This window comes from Rhipicephalus microplus, chromosome 10 (assembly GCF_043290135.1).
Source record: "Rhipicephalus microplus isolate Deutch F79 chromosome 10, USDA_Rmic, whole genome shotgun sequence".
NCBI lineage: Eukaryota > Metazoa > Arthropoda > Arachnida > Ixodida > Ixodidae > Rhipicephalus > Rhipicephalus microplus.
This window is the reverse complement of record NC_134709.1, coordinates 64,991,808-65,007,924: the sequence shown is the minus strand read 5'-3', so window position 1 is coordinate 65,007,924 and position 16,117 is coordinate 64,991,808. Positions and strand designations below refer to the sequence as shown.

General features: G+C 46.8%; 1 protein-coding gene across 3 annotated transcripts in view; it reads right to left on the bottom strand.

The window, feature by feature from the left end:
* Positions 1 to 16,117, bottom strand: part of LOC142774431 (uncharacterized) — an 84,979-nt gene that overhangs the window by 33,262 nt on the left and 35,600 nt on the right. Inside the window, exons 2-4 of one of the 3 annotated variants that reach the window (XM_075874786.1) lie at positions 6,576 to 6,629; positions 4,300 to 4,459; positions 2,089 to 2,279 (exon numbers count right to left, since the gene is read on the bottom strand). In XM_075874786.1, coding sequence (XP_075730901.1) covers positions 2,089 to 2,279; positions 4,300 to 4,459; positions 6,576 to 6,629 — 405 coding nt within the window. The remainder of the gene's footprint in view (positions 1 to 2,088; positions 2,280 to 4,299; positions 4,460 to 6,575; positions 6,630 to 16,117) is intronic. The other 2 variants (XM_075874787.1, XM_075874788.1) reach the window with 2 other exon arrangements.

Here is a 16,117-nt window from a genome sequence, read left to right as displayed (position 1 = left end):
CCGGGATATACGGGATCACCCGATTCCTTCGTAAAGCTTTTGAAGATTACATTCATTGCCACTGAGAGAACGCTGCAGCTGGAGCCACAAAATGAGGAGCTATTCCAGGTGATTCCACTCCTTGAGAGCTGAAAGCAGTTAAGCCGTCGTGGTACCAAAAACAAACACAGCTGCATATGCGGAACGAATACTGGCCTATGTGTGTGAACAGGTGTTGTGCTCTTTAAGTCTAAAGTCGTAATGCCGACGCTAAAATTTACTTAATCTGATAGGCGTGGAAAATACAGCTTGTTGTGAGCAGCTTAAACTAGTCTTTGTATTTCGCGACGCATTGCTTTAGCCTCAGTATCTGGCTCCTCAGCTCTGCTTCTTTTCTTTTCCATTTGGTCAATTCACCATTTCAGTTGCGAGCGATGTAGAGGCCAAATTGCCGTCAAATTGGATGTCTTTGTCACATAGGGCTGCCTGCTCAGTCTTGTGCAGGCATTCATTGCCACACTGTATATGATGATTATCGGTTGCTTCGCCGATAGCGCATGCGGTGTCCATGGGCTCCTATTCTTCAGCTTCGAGACCTAACGTTAGCATTGCCGATGGCACTGATAGCGAAATGGCGTTGATACTTCTGCGTTCATCGTCGACTGTTCGGACGCAGAACGGTCATGTATGGCGATACCCGCCATGCTTGGTTCCTTTGTTACCTTCGGCTGAACAAGTGAATGATTGGCTTCTTGCAAAAACCGATTCTACAGCTTCTTTCTTGAGCCGATGCTTTTTATATTCTTTGAAATGTTCTGGTTGTAAAACAACTACATATTCTAGAACACATGAAAGATGTATTAGAAGACCAATTATCTCACTTAGTTACGGTAAGACATCTCCTCCGAACCCCACGCGGTAGCTGGAATTTCATGGAACGACAGCCGAACAGTGTGTAAAGGTGAAAATCTTAAATGCCTCATCAGACGCGAACCCTGACATTCAGTGGCGTCCAGTGGTGACTCGCATAAAGCTTCCTAAATATACACTAGAGGGAAATCTGGCGCTAGTGTCTAGGGGAGCTGCATCGTATGGCGCTTCAGCGAGCATGAGAATTGTGGGTAGTACACGGATTTTTCTAGTCTTAGTACCTAACATTCATTTTGGCTTCGCGGAGCTTCAAGCTGTTTTGTCACGAAACAACAATCAGCAAATGTTAAGCAGTTGTGCTTCACCACCTTAATCTTTTGGGGTTACCATTTCAAATCGGGTTACGAAGTTAAAAAAAAAAGTGTTTGTTCTTTCCTCCGAAACGAAACCGAAACACATCAATAACCGAATCCACAAGTGCGATTTGAGGCCCGCAAGTACGAAGACTAGGCAAATTCGTGTACCACCCAGCGTTCTTATGGTCGCTGAACAAACGCAGCGCCAGAGTCCTCTCTAGTTAATTTCAGGAAACTCTATGGCGACTCGAGTCGGCGGCGTCAACACGAGTGTCAAGAACTATCATCATGACGTGAAGACGTCATCCTATGACGTCAGATATCTTCAAATCTAGTGACATTATCATGACCTCGCATAACGCGGCGTGGTCATATCACATCTTCGCTTGGTCAAAATAGATCGATCGCGGAGGCTGAAGTGCAGAAAGCCTGCGGGGCCTCCAATCTTTGAGGCAGTGAGAAAGCCGTGTAAGGGGCAGGAATATCTCAGAGATAAGCCGGATATATTGAACGCTCCGACCGGGACGGAAAAAGAAGAAGATGACCTTGTCTGCGTAGTTTATGAAAAGAATAGGTGGCGAGGGGATATGGTCTTTGTAAGAAAAAGGTAGTGAATGCGAGAAAGAAAACACTCCCTTGTCTCTGAAATCTGAATGGTTTCGGTCCCCTTCAATTTACAGTCATCCGCATCGATGGACGATTAGAACCTCAAAAATGCATAGATAGATAGATAGATAGATAGATAGATAGATAGATAGATAGATAGATAGATAGATAGATAGATAGATAGATAGATAGATAGATAGATAGATAGATAGATAGATAGATAGATAGATAGATAGGCACAAGAAGCCACAGTGTGTCTTGTTGTTTTGTCACGTACGGCCTGGAGTACCTTGGCGAGGGGGTCAAATCCCGCGTGCAAGGGCGGGAACAGGAGCCCCCGCGATAGATCTCCCTGCGGCGGCAATGGCATGAAGGGAGCCGATCCAACGAGGAGGTACGACGAGGGCTGTCCGTACAAGAGGGAGAGTGGAAAGCCACCGGGCTGCTTGCCCCCCAGCAAGGGGAAACCTGGAACGACACGCGGAGGAGGTTTGTAGCGTGCAAATCAGCTCGCGGCCAGGATTCGGAGACATTGAGTTACTGTTATATAGACTACCTTTAGGCAGCAGAGTTGCGCACACGTCTTGCTAGCAACCACAGCTATGCGGTGAAGTCGCGCTTCGTTTTTGCGGGCGATGTGTTAACCATGTCGCCGAATAAAATGTCTGGTGTGTCGAAGATCAGCGATAAATGTGGATGGTTTAATTCAGTGCGCTGCAGCTGTGGTTCCGAAAAATAGAATAATTGGCCCGAGCGTCAGCTTTTCCGCAATGCATGGTTGATGGCGGCGTTTGGAAGACAGATGCGCGACTCTGCTACCTGATGGTAACATATACAGTAACTCTAGGGGACATGTGCGTGTGGCGCCATCTCTCGCCGTTGGCTGCGGCGGAAGGCCATAAGCGAAAAGTGCATAGGCAAAAAATATCGCATTGGACGAAAAATGATAGCTACCGAAAAGGGCTCCAGCTACTGTACAGAATTACGAGGAAAAATTCTTGATGCCTAAAACACGACAAGAAGAACGAAGGACAGAGAAATGAAGTTCCTCGCACTTGGTTTGCTAGTGAACTCGGTAGCTGTTTCTCTATGCTTCTTCGTTTTTTTTTTGTCGTGTTTTAGGCGCCTAGGATTTGCCCTCACTATGATGTACCAACAAGCCCAGCAACAAGGACTAATGTACAGCAGAGAGCCACTATAGATCGTTCTGGTAAGTTTGCAGTGTCACGTCACCAATCGCGTGGCTTCCCTGAATGCGTATTACATTACAGTGTTGCCCTACGTCCTTACAATGGGCTGTGTTGAGCTGTCTTAGAAGGCCACACGCCTTGTAGAGTGATACTGCAACTTTACGAAAACACTCCAGTAGATGTCTTCTGTAGTCCTTTTCACAAACTAGCATTTTTCGTCAGATGCGATTTTTTTTTCACCTATATTTCATTTAGTTGCGACAGGACACCGTTGCTGCCGTCAAAAGAGGGCGCTTCGCACGGATGTCCCGGAATCATGGGAATGGGGCGTCCCGACGGAACTCGGCAGTGGCGATCATCGCAAGTGTCGACGGAATGCCAGAATTCGCGCCATTGTAAACATACGTGACTTCACCAACGTGGCATTTTACAGTGTATATTGGTTTGTATTCGAATGTTTGTGCGAGCGTTAAGTAATTTTAAAAAATCACGGTTTCGACGCAATGCCAAAGCAGGGAATTTGATATCAACTGATTGGAATCTTGCGCTGACTTGCAGCTCACTCCTCTAGAAAGTGCGACCTCTGAATTAGGCAACATTCGTGCTGTCTGTGGCTTCATTGTAAACTTTACGATGAAAGCTGAACACGTACAAATATATGAGCCGTCTTCTCAGAACTTCTAAAGATACGGCATGTTTGAGCATTGCCAGTCGGTTACAGTTCATAGTTGCTGTCGGAGGCAGGCAACCTCACTCCGGCTCCCACCTCCACGCGCCTTTCTAACCTCTCCGCTTGAGTAGCAATCATCGGCAGACCTCCCATGATTTTACTCGAACATAGAACACACTAAGGCGCTTGTTTTTGATTTTGTGTTTGTAAAGAACATTACGGCGATGGCGTCAGTGCACCTTGAGTGTTTTTTACAATTGCTATCGCCGTTAAAGTAACCACCCGGACTTCACTTTCTGCCACATTGCTGCGCTTTGGTGTGATCGCTGTGGGGCCCAAATGTAGTTCCAGTACGAACAAAATGCCCTCCGTGTTATTCTGAGAGAAAGAGCTGGAAGTGCTCCTCCGCTCACCCTTCACGAAAAAAAAAAAATTCTACGAATTAATGCGTAACATGCATTGCGTAGGTGCGCTCTCTAAACGTATGACTTTATTGTACCCCGTACTAAAAAGTACTCATTTATGGTATACGGTATAAGCAGAATCTTTTTGATACACGTTCTTTACAGAGAAAAAGGCCCCGAGGGTTGAGGTATGAGTGGGCTAGGAACTCGTGACAAGCACTGACCGGCGGGCTGTGCCGTGGGCAGCAGAGGACCAACGCCTCCGGCCGTCGCCCCGCCGACTCCCGCCGAACGGCCCTTGTCGTCGGGTGATGGACTGGAAGGCACCCCACCCATGAGGAACGGGGACGGTGGCCCGCCGTCGTCCAAGGCCCCGCCGGCACCCTGCATGATGGTGAGGGCTATGGTCACTGAACGGTCCGAAGGTGTGCCTGTGACTCGGGTCAGTGCATGCAGTGTTGCGTGACGGAAGGTTGTCGTGGGAAACAAGGGTATTGCAATCGAGACAAGTGTATGGCAACAGGGCCTTGTGTGTTAACTAGATGGATAGGAATTAAGCTTAAGATAACACCATGAAAATATACGGCGTTGTGAACAAAATGACACCCTGAGTCCTTTTCGAAGTAGGTGTGCTATCTACACGAGGAAAAATAAACGCAGCATGAGAGGCAAGAATTGCAACTTGGTTTATAGCTATGTATACTGGGTGTCCCAAGTAACTTTAGTCAGAGTTTTAAAATATGCCAGTGCAAGTAATTATGGCGCGACCAAACGCACGTTGCTCACCGTTGCCTGGAGTTAGTCAGACTAATCTTTGTGTCCTCAAATATTGTTTAATTCGATATGTTTAATTAACTAACTTTTCAAGAAACGAAGAAAGATAAAAAATTTCAAGGAGAAAGTTGTAGATCGGTTTGCAAACCATCCGATTAGACAGCTTTGAACTTGACATCTGTTAAGTATTAGTGGTTTTCTGCTAACTACGAATGCCCGTGAAATACAAGAAATACCGCGCGACGATCCCACTCGTGTGCCAGTTCGCGCAATGACTCTAGTGCTCCCTAACGTTCCGCGTAAGAACGACCATAGCATTTGCCCCACTGTGCAGTCTCGGAAGGGCCGCAACGATGGTGGTGGCTTGATGATGAACACGTTTTGCTATCGGCCTCAAAGACGATAACCGCTGTGACTGCTTATCGCTGTCATGAATCGGTGCGAGGGAAGCGTGTCGTTCGTACGCGGAACGTTAGGGAGCACTAGAATCATCGTGCGCACTGACGCACGAGTGGGTTTGTCACGTAGTAGTTTTTTTTTTGTATTTCACGGGCATTTAAAATTAGCAGAAAAGCACTAATACCTAACAGATGTAAAGTTCAAAACTATCTGATTGGATGTTTTGCAAACCGATTCACAACTTTCTCGATGAAATTTTTTAGCTATATTTGTTTCTCGAAAAAAAAAACAGTTAATTAAACATATCTAATCAAACAATACTTCAGAACAGAAAATGTAGTCTGACCAACTCCTAGCGACGGTGAGTAACATGTATTTGGTCGCGCCGTAATTACGTGTCTGGCTCAAGTTACGTCGGACACCCTGTATAATGGCATGGTCTGCAAACTTTCCCGGGTTATCGAAACAAGCAACCCATATAAAGAAGGGTGCAAAGTTACAGTTCGCGTTCCTTCCGTGTGCAGAAAATCGTAGCAGAGCTGAGGGCATAAGCCGTGTGATGAATGCTTATTGTCAGGATACAAAAAAGTTTGCAGTTCTAAATAGCTATTGCGGTGTATGGCAGCAATGTAAAAGGAGCGGACACCGAAAACAAATGTGTATCACCTGTAGGGGATTAAGGATGTAACGAAGCAAACATTTATTTCAATTAAGTTTTGCTTAAATAGAAAAAAAAACGATGCAAAATTGCGGTCGTGTATGTTGAGCTATGGATTGCTCCTGAACGGTGTCAATCAACATTGTACAGATCTTGTGCAAAAACACAGTGTACAGATAGGTGAGCAACGTCATTCCATTGGCATATATCAACTTCAAGGACTCTCTTGTAAAGGATACTGTGGGGCACGAAAAGATTTCCTGATTGCTAACAAGAAAGCTATCGTAATTGCATAATCAATGTCATTTTGATTATTACAGTTTGATACGTGACCAAAAGCCTTGTATTGTCCTTTCCGTCCCATCATACCAGATAGCGCTTGCTAATCACGCATAATGCAAAGCGCCTAGAGTAGTTTACTGCCACTCGTTTACGAAATTTGGTCTTGAAAGATAGGTTGGACGCTTCCATCTCGCAAACTGGCATGTACATTGTTGACAAAAGTTTGGAAAATTAAAGAGAGGTACTCAGGTCTTTCGGGCGCCCATAGCACCGTCTTTGGAAAACTACTCTAAACACGTTGAACCAACGGTAGACTGAGACAATCTACGTCACTTTTCCAGCTATGATCTCTTAAAAATACAGAGCTTACAAATTCGGTCAACCTACGTTTTTGCTGAAGTTCAAGGCCAATTTGTCGTCGTTCGTGTTCCAGGACATGTTCTGAAAGCAAGACACCCAGAAAGTTGAGCACTCCCGTACGGCTGGAAAACTTCATTAGCACACTGCAGTTTATTTTGCATCCTTTTTTGATTACTAATCTATAGGTCGAATTTCGATATATTCGTAACGTTTGGTACAACTGCGCTGGTAGCTTAAATACGTAAGCAGGTATACGTATTAATTAATATCTTAGATGTACATGGAACGACCCATGTAATAATGTTCTTGCGCGTTAAAAACGCTGCAAAGGCCATAGCTACCAGTTCTAAAATTTGAGTTTAGTTTGCGAATGTGTATAGAAAAATTTATTATACCGTAAACAGTTCATGTCAATAACAATTCAACTTAAGGTCCTGACATATACGCTTGCTAGACGTATACGTTTACTAGAAAACCAAAACAGAGTTGCGCTTGAATAAACTGCGAAGGCGCTAAGGACTTTACGCAATCTATGGGAGAGCCACAAGGTGTGTCGGAAAGAACTTCATACGGCGAAGTTTGTGTTGAGAAAAAAATTATTCTCACACACAGCGAACACCAATAACATTGCGACACAACATTTCTTCAGAACGAATGTCGACGACTTAGAGTACGATGTACGCTAGTATGGGAGAGCATGAAGCTGTGTGTTTAGAAAAGGTTGTTGACAACTTAGAGTACTTGGTACTCTACTATGGGAGAGCATAAAAGCGTCCCTCGGGCCTCACTGTGGATTAGGCCGTGTTGACAAGAATTGCGCTGTGAACGAGTTCACGATGACGACGAATGGGGAGCCACCGACGGCACTTCACCACATAAGAGGTTTCAAAGTATGCATGTGCTTGTGTTAAGAACAAATATGCAACGATTCAGAGTACAAGTTGCTATGCTATGGGAGAGCAATAAACTGTCCCAGATGGGAAGAATGTGTTCAGAAAAAGTGGTTAACGATTTTGAGTACTTGGTACTTTACTATGGGAGAGATTAAAGCCGTCCCGTGGCCCTCACACTGGATGAAGCCCCGTGAAGTGTGTTTGGAAAAAGTGGTTAGCGATTTAGAGTACTGGGTATACGCTTAAAGCTGGGGCCTCACGCTTATGTTTAGAATACGTGGTTAACGATTTAGAGTACTTGGAAGAATGATAACATCATCCTAATACATATAAAGGCGATGACAAGGACTTTAAGAATTACAGGCTGATCAGTTTGCTCTCCGTAGTATACAAGCTATTTACAAAGGTGATTGATAACAGAATTAAGACAACATTAGAATTCAATCAACCAAATGAACAAGCAGGGTTTCGAACAGGCTACTCAACAATCGACCACATATCGATCGGGTAATAGAGAAATGCTCAAAATATAGCCAACCACTATACACAGCCTTCATAGATTACGAGAAGGCGTTTGATTCAGTAAAAATATCAGCAGTCATGCAGACACTGCAGAATCAGGGCGTCGATGAAGCGTATATAAACATCCTGGAATAAATATACAGGGGATGAACTGCTACCACAGTGCTTCATAAAGAAAGCAACAGAATACAAATCAAGAAGGGCGTAAGGCAGGGGGATACAATCTCCCCAATGCTATTTACCGCGTGCTTACAGGAGGTTTTCATAGGCCTATAGAATGGGAACGGTTAGGCATTAGAGTTAATGGAGAGTACCTTAGTAACCTGCGCTTCGCCGATGACATTGCATTGCTGAGTAACTCAGGGGACGAATTGCAGCTAATGATTACGGAGTTAGACAAGGAGAGTGGAAAGGTGGGTCTTAAAATTAATCTGCAGAAAACGAAAGTAATGTACAACAACCTCGGAAGAGAACAGCGCTTCAAGATAGGTAATAGTACACTTGAAGTTGTAAAAGACTATGTCTACTTAGGACAGGTAATAACCGTGGAGCCGAACCACGAGACTGAAGTAAATAGAAGAATAAGAATGGGGTGGAGCACGTTTGGCAAGCACTCTCATATCATGACAGGTAGATTGCCAATATCCCTCAAGAGGAACGTATATAACAGCTGCATCTTGCCGGTACTTAGCTATGGAGCAGAAACCTGGAGACTTACGAAGAGGGTTCGGCTTAAATTGAGGTTGAAGCAGCGAGCAATGGAAAGGAAAACGGCAGATGAAACCGTAAGAGACAAGAAGAGAGCAGAGTGGTTTAGAGAACAAACAGGTCTTAAGGATATCATAGTTGTAATCAAGAAGAGAAAATGGACATGGGCCGCGCACGTAGCACGTAGACAGGATAACCGCTGGTCATCAAGGGTAACTGACTGGATTCCCAGAGAAGGCAAGCGGGTTAGGGGGAGACAGAAGGTTAGTTGGGCAGATGAGATTAAGAAGTGTGTGGTTATAAATTGGCAGCAGCAAGCACAGGACCGAGTTGACTGGCGGAACATGAGAGAGGCCTTTGTCCTGCAGTGGACATAGTCAGGCTTTTGATGATGATGATGATGATTCAGAGTATTTCGTACTATAGGAGAGCGTTGAGCCGCCCTGTGTGCCTCACACTTCTTTAGGCCGTCTAAACGCCAATATTTAGTAGACTGTTTGAAAAAGTGTTAAACGATTCCGAGTACTTTGTACTCAACTATGGGAGAGCAGTGAACAGTCCCGATATCTGGTAAACAAACAGCGTCCAACTTCAGACTGTGTTTAGAAAAAGTTGTTAACAATTTGAGAGTACGAGGTACTCGACTACGGGAGGGCAGAAAACCGTCCCGTGGGCTTCGCAGCTTCGGCTCGAAATCCGACCTGGAAGGTGTGTGTAGAAAAAGTTGTTAACAATTTCGAGTACGATGTACTCTACTATGGGAGAGCAGAAAGCCATACCATGGGCCTTACAAGTACTGTGCTTAGAAACAAGGGTTAATGATTTAGAGTACTTGGTACTCTACTATGGGAGGGCATAAAGCCGTGCTTTGGGCCTCGCACTTGATGAGTGTCTGCGTATTTAGAAACACTTGTTAATGATTTAGAGTACTTGGTGCACATGTGTTTAGAAAAAGGATTAACGATTTAGAGTACTTGGTACTCTACTATTGGAGAGCATAAAGCCATCCCGTTTACCTATGTAATGGAAACATTGGTCTGTGTGTTTAGAAAAAGTGGTTAACTATTTAGAGTATTTAGTACTCTACCATGGGAGAGCAACGTCACCCTAAGAAAGGTTTGATTTCTCGCTGTAGACCTGGTGTGGGGATACTCTACTATGGAAGAGTGTTTACCATTAAAGGACAACCATTGCTTTGCCTTTGTAATATCACTTTACTATCGACACCTTATGATGCACAAATGTCGAACGATTTTCTTAAATTAATAAAAGTCCCAGTTGTGAGCACTCGCTTCTCTGTATTATTTAGTATAACGTGTTTAGGAGGTAATAAGCCAACTGTATATCCCCCACAAGGAAACATGCGTGCGTTACCCTTTCCTTGTGTGGCATTCCTCCGAAAAAACGTTTGTGCCTAAAGCGACGGCTATGGTTTTTGCGCTGGAACGCTCAGCTGCAGATATATGTTAAGCTACAGCCTGTAGTTCTTTTTAATTGACATCGCCGTTAAGAGCTTGAAGATAGCTTAAATGCCGCGTTAGCAAATAAAAATAAGGCGTCCACGACGACTGCACACTTGTGTTTGTGTGTGTGAGGGAAGGTGGGTGAGGTGAAATAGACTTCGAAGTCACGGAGGATAACTAGGCACCGCACAATAAAGCCATGTTCGTATTACTGTCGCGTCTGTCATAAGTGTCGTATCGCGTAAGAGCTGTATCACACATTAGCTATACCGACAACGTATGTTCACGTTCATCTTTTTTTTTTTTTTTGCGATATGTTTTCGTCGTCGTGCTAACGCACGTCGCGTCTGCCTTCTAGTTTGACAATCTAATGGTACATTAGACGTATTAGATAGGCTTCAGCGCTATTTAGACGAAGACCATAGGAAACACACAGAACGCAGACTGTGTTCGTCTGTGTTCCGTGTGTCTCCTATGGTCTTCGTCTAAATTGCGCTGAAGCCTATTCAATTATGTACCCACTCGCCCAAGTCAAAGTTCTCTTGCAACACATTAGACTGGTCGTTTTCGAGCGCCCAGGAGGCTCTGAAAAAGGCACGTTAGGCAGCAACTACGCACTGCCACTAAAATAATCAGGCAAGTACATGATCGGAAAGAAGGTACATGACCCGCAAACCTCCTGGTTTTGCTGTTGGAGCGCTGAAGCTGCTGTATTCACCAACAATCAGAGAGCTCGCAAACCACAACCCGAATGGGACGTGCACAGATGCACTTCGATTGACTTTCAAGACGAGCATGAAGATGCCGAATCTGGGGAGGCCGGAAGCCCTGCGAACGGAAAGTGAAAACCGATACTGCTTTGCCCATTGGTTATACGTAACGGTCACAACAATAGTTGTCGTGAAAGTCGCCGGCCCCGCCAACATTTACGCTCCAAAGTATATGTAATTTACGCTCAGTACAACGTCCAAACAAGCTAATTACGTTGCTTGAGTTTACGCTTACAATCTTTACCGAGGATCCGTACACGAATAGCGCGCCTGGTGTAAACATGGCTTTACACATGAGAAAATGCGAAGATCAACTCGCGTTCCATTGTTATCGCTTAGATAAACGGCTCCATACTTCGCAGTGTGCCTTGAGTATAGTCTGAAGTGTCGGTGCCGTTAAAGAAGCAACTGTATTGGTAGCCTGGCGTCGCAGATCATCAGCACGAAAATAAGGCATTACGAGGGTTGACGTACAATACACGAGGGACATATCTTACGTTTCGCGTGCCAAAGCCACGTTCATTACGCTATGAGGAAGGCTGCAGTGGAGGAATACGGAAATTCGAACAATTTGGTGTTCTTCGACGTGCACAAAGATCAGATGGTACTCGAAGCTTTTCGCCTCCAGTCAAATGCGACCGCCTCGGTCGGTTTCGTACCCACGATACTGTAACGGACTCTGAGACACTGTAAGCAAAAGTTAGCCGAGATGGGAGTTTCTCCAGCACATAAGCCCACAAAACTCCCCTGCCTCAATTATTTACTCCCTGGTAGGGAGTGAACTCGGCACATGTCATCGTAAAACGCCCCCTCCTTAATCACAGAGTTTATGAACGACATGACCTTGTTAAACTCCCCAGGGAGTTTCAGGTCACGTGGTTACAAACTCCCTATAGGAGCTTTAAAAACCCTCTTTGGGCGTGACGTGTGTGTGTGTGTGTGTGTGTGTGTGTGTGTGCGTGTGTTTGTGTGTGTGTGTGTGTGTGTACGGGCATATGTTTGCACGTCGGTGTGAAACACATGTGCTTTGTGTGGCTAACCGTGTAAGCATCTGTCAACAGGCAACGATATTATAAGTGCACCGAAGAATAGCAACGACTGGTTGGTATTTACTGGGAACATTTCAATATATTTCGCACCGTTAAAGCACGCTGCACATTGGTCTGATTCCTCAACGAAACGTCGTGAATGCCGTGCTTCAAAGGGCCGAGTAACAAAAAACTTCGAAGAATAAATTATAGGTAGCAAAAGCAAGCTGTTACGATCGTCAGCGGCTGCTCCTGAAGTTTCACCATCAGAAACTTCGAAGTGGTCTGAACTAGGCTTCGCTCGACTACGGCAGGCTGGCCGGCAACCGGTCTGAGAGTTGCGCCGGCGACGCGCTCGCCCCGTCTCCGCCGATAGTGGCTTCTCGGAGTGTCACCGGTATTTCACCGGCTGTAACATCCAAGTGGTAAGAAGGCCTCGCTATGTCGTCGGTATCAAGCCGGCATCGTATCGAACTCGCACTGCGCGCCGGCCACCGCGGCAAGCGCTACGAGCTAGCACCGACCACCGGCGATGCAAAGAATGTGTTTCACAAAAAATGAAGGCTGCTGGGATGTATAACAGTCTTCTGCGCCTTGCGACCGCAGCTGTCAATGACTAACTACAAGGCGAGCGCCGAACGAGGCGGAGTACGATCATCAGCGATTGCACCGTAAAATTTCGAAGCGGTTCGAAGTAGGCTTCGCTCGACTACGGCAGGCTGGCCGGCAACCAGTCTGAGAGTTGCGCCGGCGACGCGCTCGCCCCGTCTCCGCCGATAGTAGCTTCTCGGAGTGTCACCGGTATTTCACCGGCTGCAACATCTAAGCGGTAGGAAGGCCTCGCTATGTCGTCGGTATCGAGCCGGCATCGTATCGAGCTCGCACTGCGCACCGGCCGCCGTGGCGAGCTCTGCGAGCTATACATGCAATGCATGCGAGCAACGGGAAAAGCGACTGCGAACCGTCTCATTCGTTTAAGTCTATCGCTCCGTAGCTTAAACTGCGTGGATAGCGGACACCTATTTCTGTGCATGGGAAAAACGAGACGTAAACTGCACATCAGCAAGCATTTTGTGATCGCCAGCTCTCATTCATCGAATCACCGTGCCGTACTCGTGAGTGAGGCCTAGTCGTCGAATGCGGTAGCGGCGGTCTACCTCGGTTCATCGCTGGAGCTGCTAAATGTGCCTCGTTAATGTGTTCGTTCAAGGCCGCGCGCACTTTGTGTATGATTCCGTGCATTTTACGGGTCCACAAACAGTACTGCTAATGCAAATTCAGCCCATACGACAGAGCGTCAACTGATGAAACGTTTTCGCTATAGTAAAAAAATAATGAATATTAGGCACGCTTAGGATAAAAGGCATGTGTGTTGAAGTGCTTACATCAGACCACCCCAAGTTCATACTTACGCCGTGCGTATTTATTGCCTAATTAATAGCGAAAAAAGGCTTTCACCAGGGCTACATGGGAGGTAAAAATGTGGTGCATATATATACCCGGTGACTATATAGTAGGTGTGTACTGCGTGTGGCAAGCTGTGGTGAGTGCGAGTGTTGTGATATAACGTGAACGTTGTGATAATGTTTGTGTACTGTAATCATTGTTGTGCGCATTAAATGTTATTTAATTAAAGTTACGCTTGCACATGGTACGGCTGCTGACGTAATTTTTTTTCTTTGTCGATGCAAAAAATTTACTCCCATACTGACCTCAAAAAGTTCCCCAATGGATGTAAATAAAAGCTCCCCTGGCACCATGCAAAAACCCCCTACTGATGGGGAGTAAATTTTTTACTCCCTCCGGACGGTTTTTTAAAACTCCCATCTGGGCGTTCGGTAGAGGACAAGGTCATTTACTCCCATCTCGGCTTATTTCTGTTTACAGTGGAGGAAGCACAAGTAGTTTATTATAGGCGAACTTGTGCCCCGAAAACTAGATGAAAAACGTAGGAGTCCACTGGAGCGATCCAGATAGAGTATTTCTCCCCCAATGCGCGTCCTCTTCTTATAACCTTGCAGGTTAAATTCACTGTCTCGTGCCCGTGCATGAGAGGCATGAGTCGCGGTGTCGCAAGAAGTGGGAGTGGGTGCGACACTGTGGGCGCTGACCCAGCGGCTGAGTGGCTTTCATGCATCGAGAGTTGATTGTAAGCAGTCTCCGTGGAAAATTTCCAGCCTGCAGGTACTCTTCGCGTCTGTAATGTAGATTATAAACTCACGGCAGTATATGAATGTGCGTTGATAAACGTCCAAACGGTACTCGTGCCTCGGGATAGGCGATACCAACAGTACAGAGCGCATCATCAGATCAACGTCACAGTGCGTTCAGAAACAAGCACCGACACATGAAGCCATGAACAAACTGATCCGCTCTGCTATAGAGAAGACAGCATCGTCGGTTAATAATAATAGATGTTGGGGCTTGACGTCCCAAAACCACAATATAATTATGAGGGGTGCCTTGATGGAAGGCTACAGGTAATTTTGACGACCTGGAGTTCTGCAACGTACATGTAAATGCAAGTACATGGGCCTCCAGCATTTTCGCCTCTACCGAAAGTGGCCAGGATTCGATCGCGCAACCTTCGAGTGAACAGTCGAGCGTGCTACCTACAGGAACAGCGTGGCGGGTAGCTTCGTCTCCTAAGTCCAACGACCAAGATACCCTATGGCATGATGGTATATCGAACTGAAATACACTAATAACCGAGAAAGCAGTTGCGTATTTCCTGCTGTAATGTGTAACAATCGTCCATTGATTTCATTTACGCGGATGAAAAGAGACCTACAGACAACAGTCTGACATCTGTGGCACCCGCAACACAGCTGAAGAGTCAACATGGCCGCTGCCGGCCGACACGACAGGACGCGGTAGAGGAGGCCGCAATATGGCGGTGCGGTTAGCTCGAGAAAATGGGTTGTACAATATCACCGCGAAAAAAAAAAAAAATATTACGCACAGCTGCTCTGAAGTACACAGAACAGAAGCGAAAAGAATAAATAATCTCGAACGGTACGTTTCGCCCGAACTGATATAGACAGGCACAGACGGCGCGGCAGCCTAAATGAAAAGTACAGCGTACCGCCAGAATAACAGGCGGCCTCGAGTTGGCGCTCTGCCACTAAACATCTCTTCCCTTCCGTCTCTTTCCTCGACCGCCTTTCGAGCGAGTCCCGCGCTCCACTGCGATCGTATACACACGCGCCTGCGAGTACAGAAGCGAGACCGACGGTGTTGATAATACGACTTTGATCAAAACTCTGCGGGCCCTCGGCCTTTATCCATAACTGCTTTGCGTCCCCCCCCTCCCCCACCCCGCCTTCGCCTTCTTCCAACTTTATTTTCCTCGCTTATCTACGCGTTTCTCTCCGTTCGTACACCGCGCAAACTATTTTCTCCCCCTCTCCCGCCGGACTTTGCCGAGCCCTTCCCTCACCAGTTACTCCATGAAGCCTAGGGGGCGCTAGCTGACTTCCCGCTTCAGGGCGGAGACAGACTGCACCGTATCTATAGTCGCGCCGGACTGCGCCAGTGCCACTGCGGCAGAGGCCTGAGAGGAAGGGTTTAGTGCCAGTGGACGCACAAAATGAAGGGAGTGACGCTGTGTAGCCCGACCCAAAGTTATAACTGCTCTTCGTACCCGAGTCGAACCTCACCTGCACTGTATTCCTTCCCCCTAGTAACCCTCCTTTCCATCGCCAGTTGCGCAGTGCAAAACTACCGCAGAGCGCAGTCACCGCAGCCCATATAGAGCGCCGAAGGCATAGATACGTCCAGCAGCGCGAGCCAAGGGCGGAGTCTAGACTCTTTCAATGAACAACACTCCGCCCCCTGGCAGTGGAGTTTCCGCAGCAACGGGCCCCGGGTTCCGGGGGGAGTCGGGCCCGGGGCGGCGGACTCCACCATCGGAACCGTAGCTCGCACCCCATTGGTCGAGCCGCGGCAACAGACTCGGCCCCGGGAGCAACCTCTGCCCGCCGCAGCGGGTTAAAGCTCTCTCTCTCGCTCCCGCTCCTTGCATCGTCGTTCTTCGCCCGGGCTTTCGGTCTCGGAACTCGGGCTCTCTCTCCGGAGTCCATTGCGCTTTCTCTCTCCTAGAATCCGGGCTTTTCTCACCACCTTTCGCTTCTTCGACCTTCTCCCTGCCCTACTCCTCGGTGCTCGTAACACTCTTTCTCACCG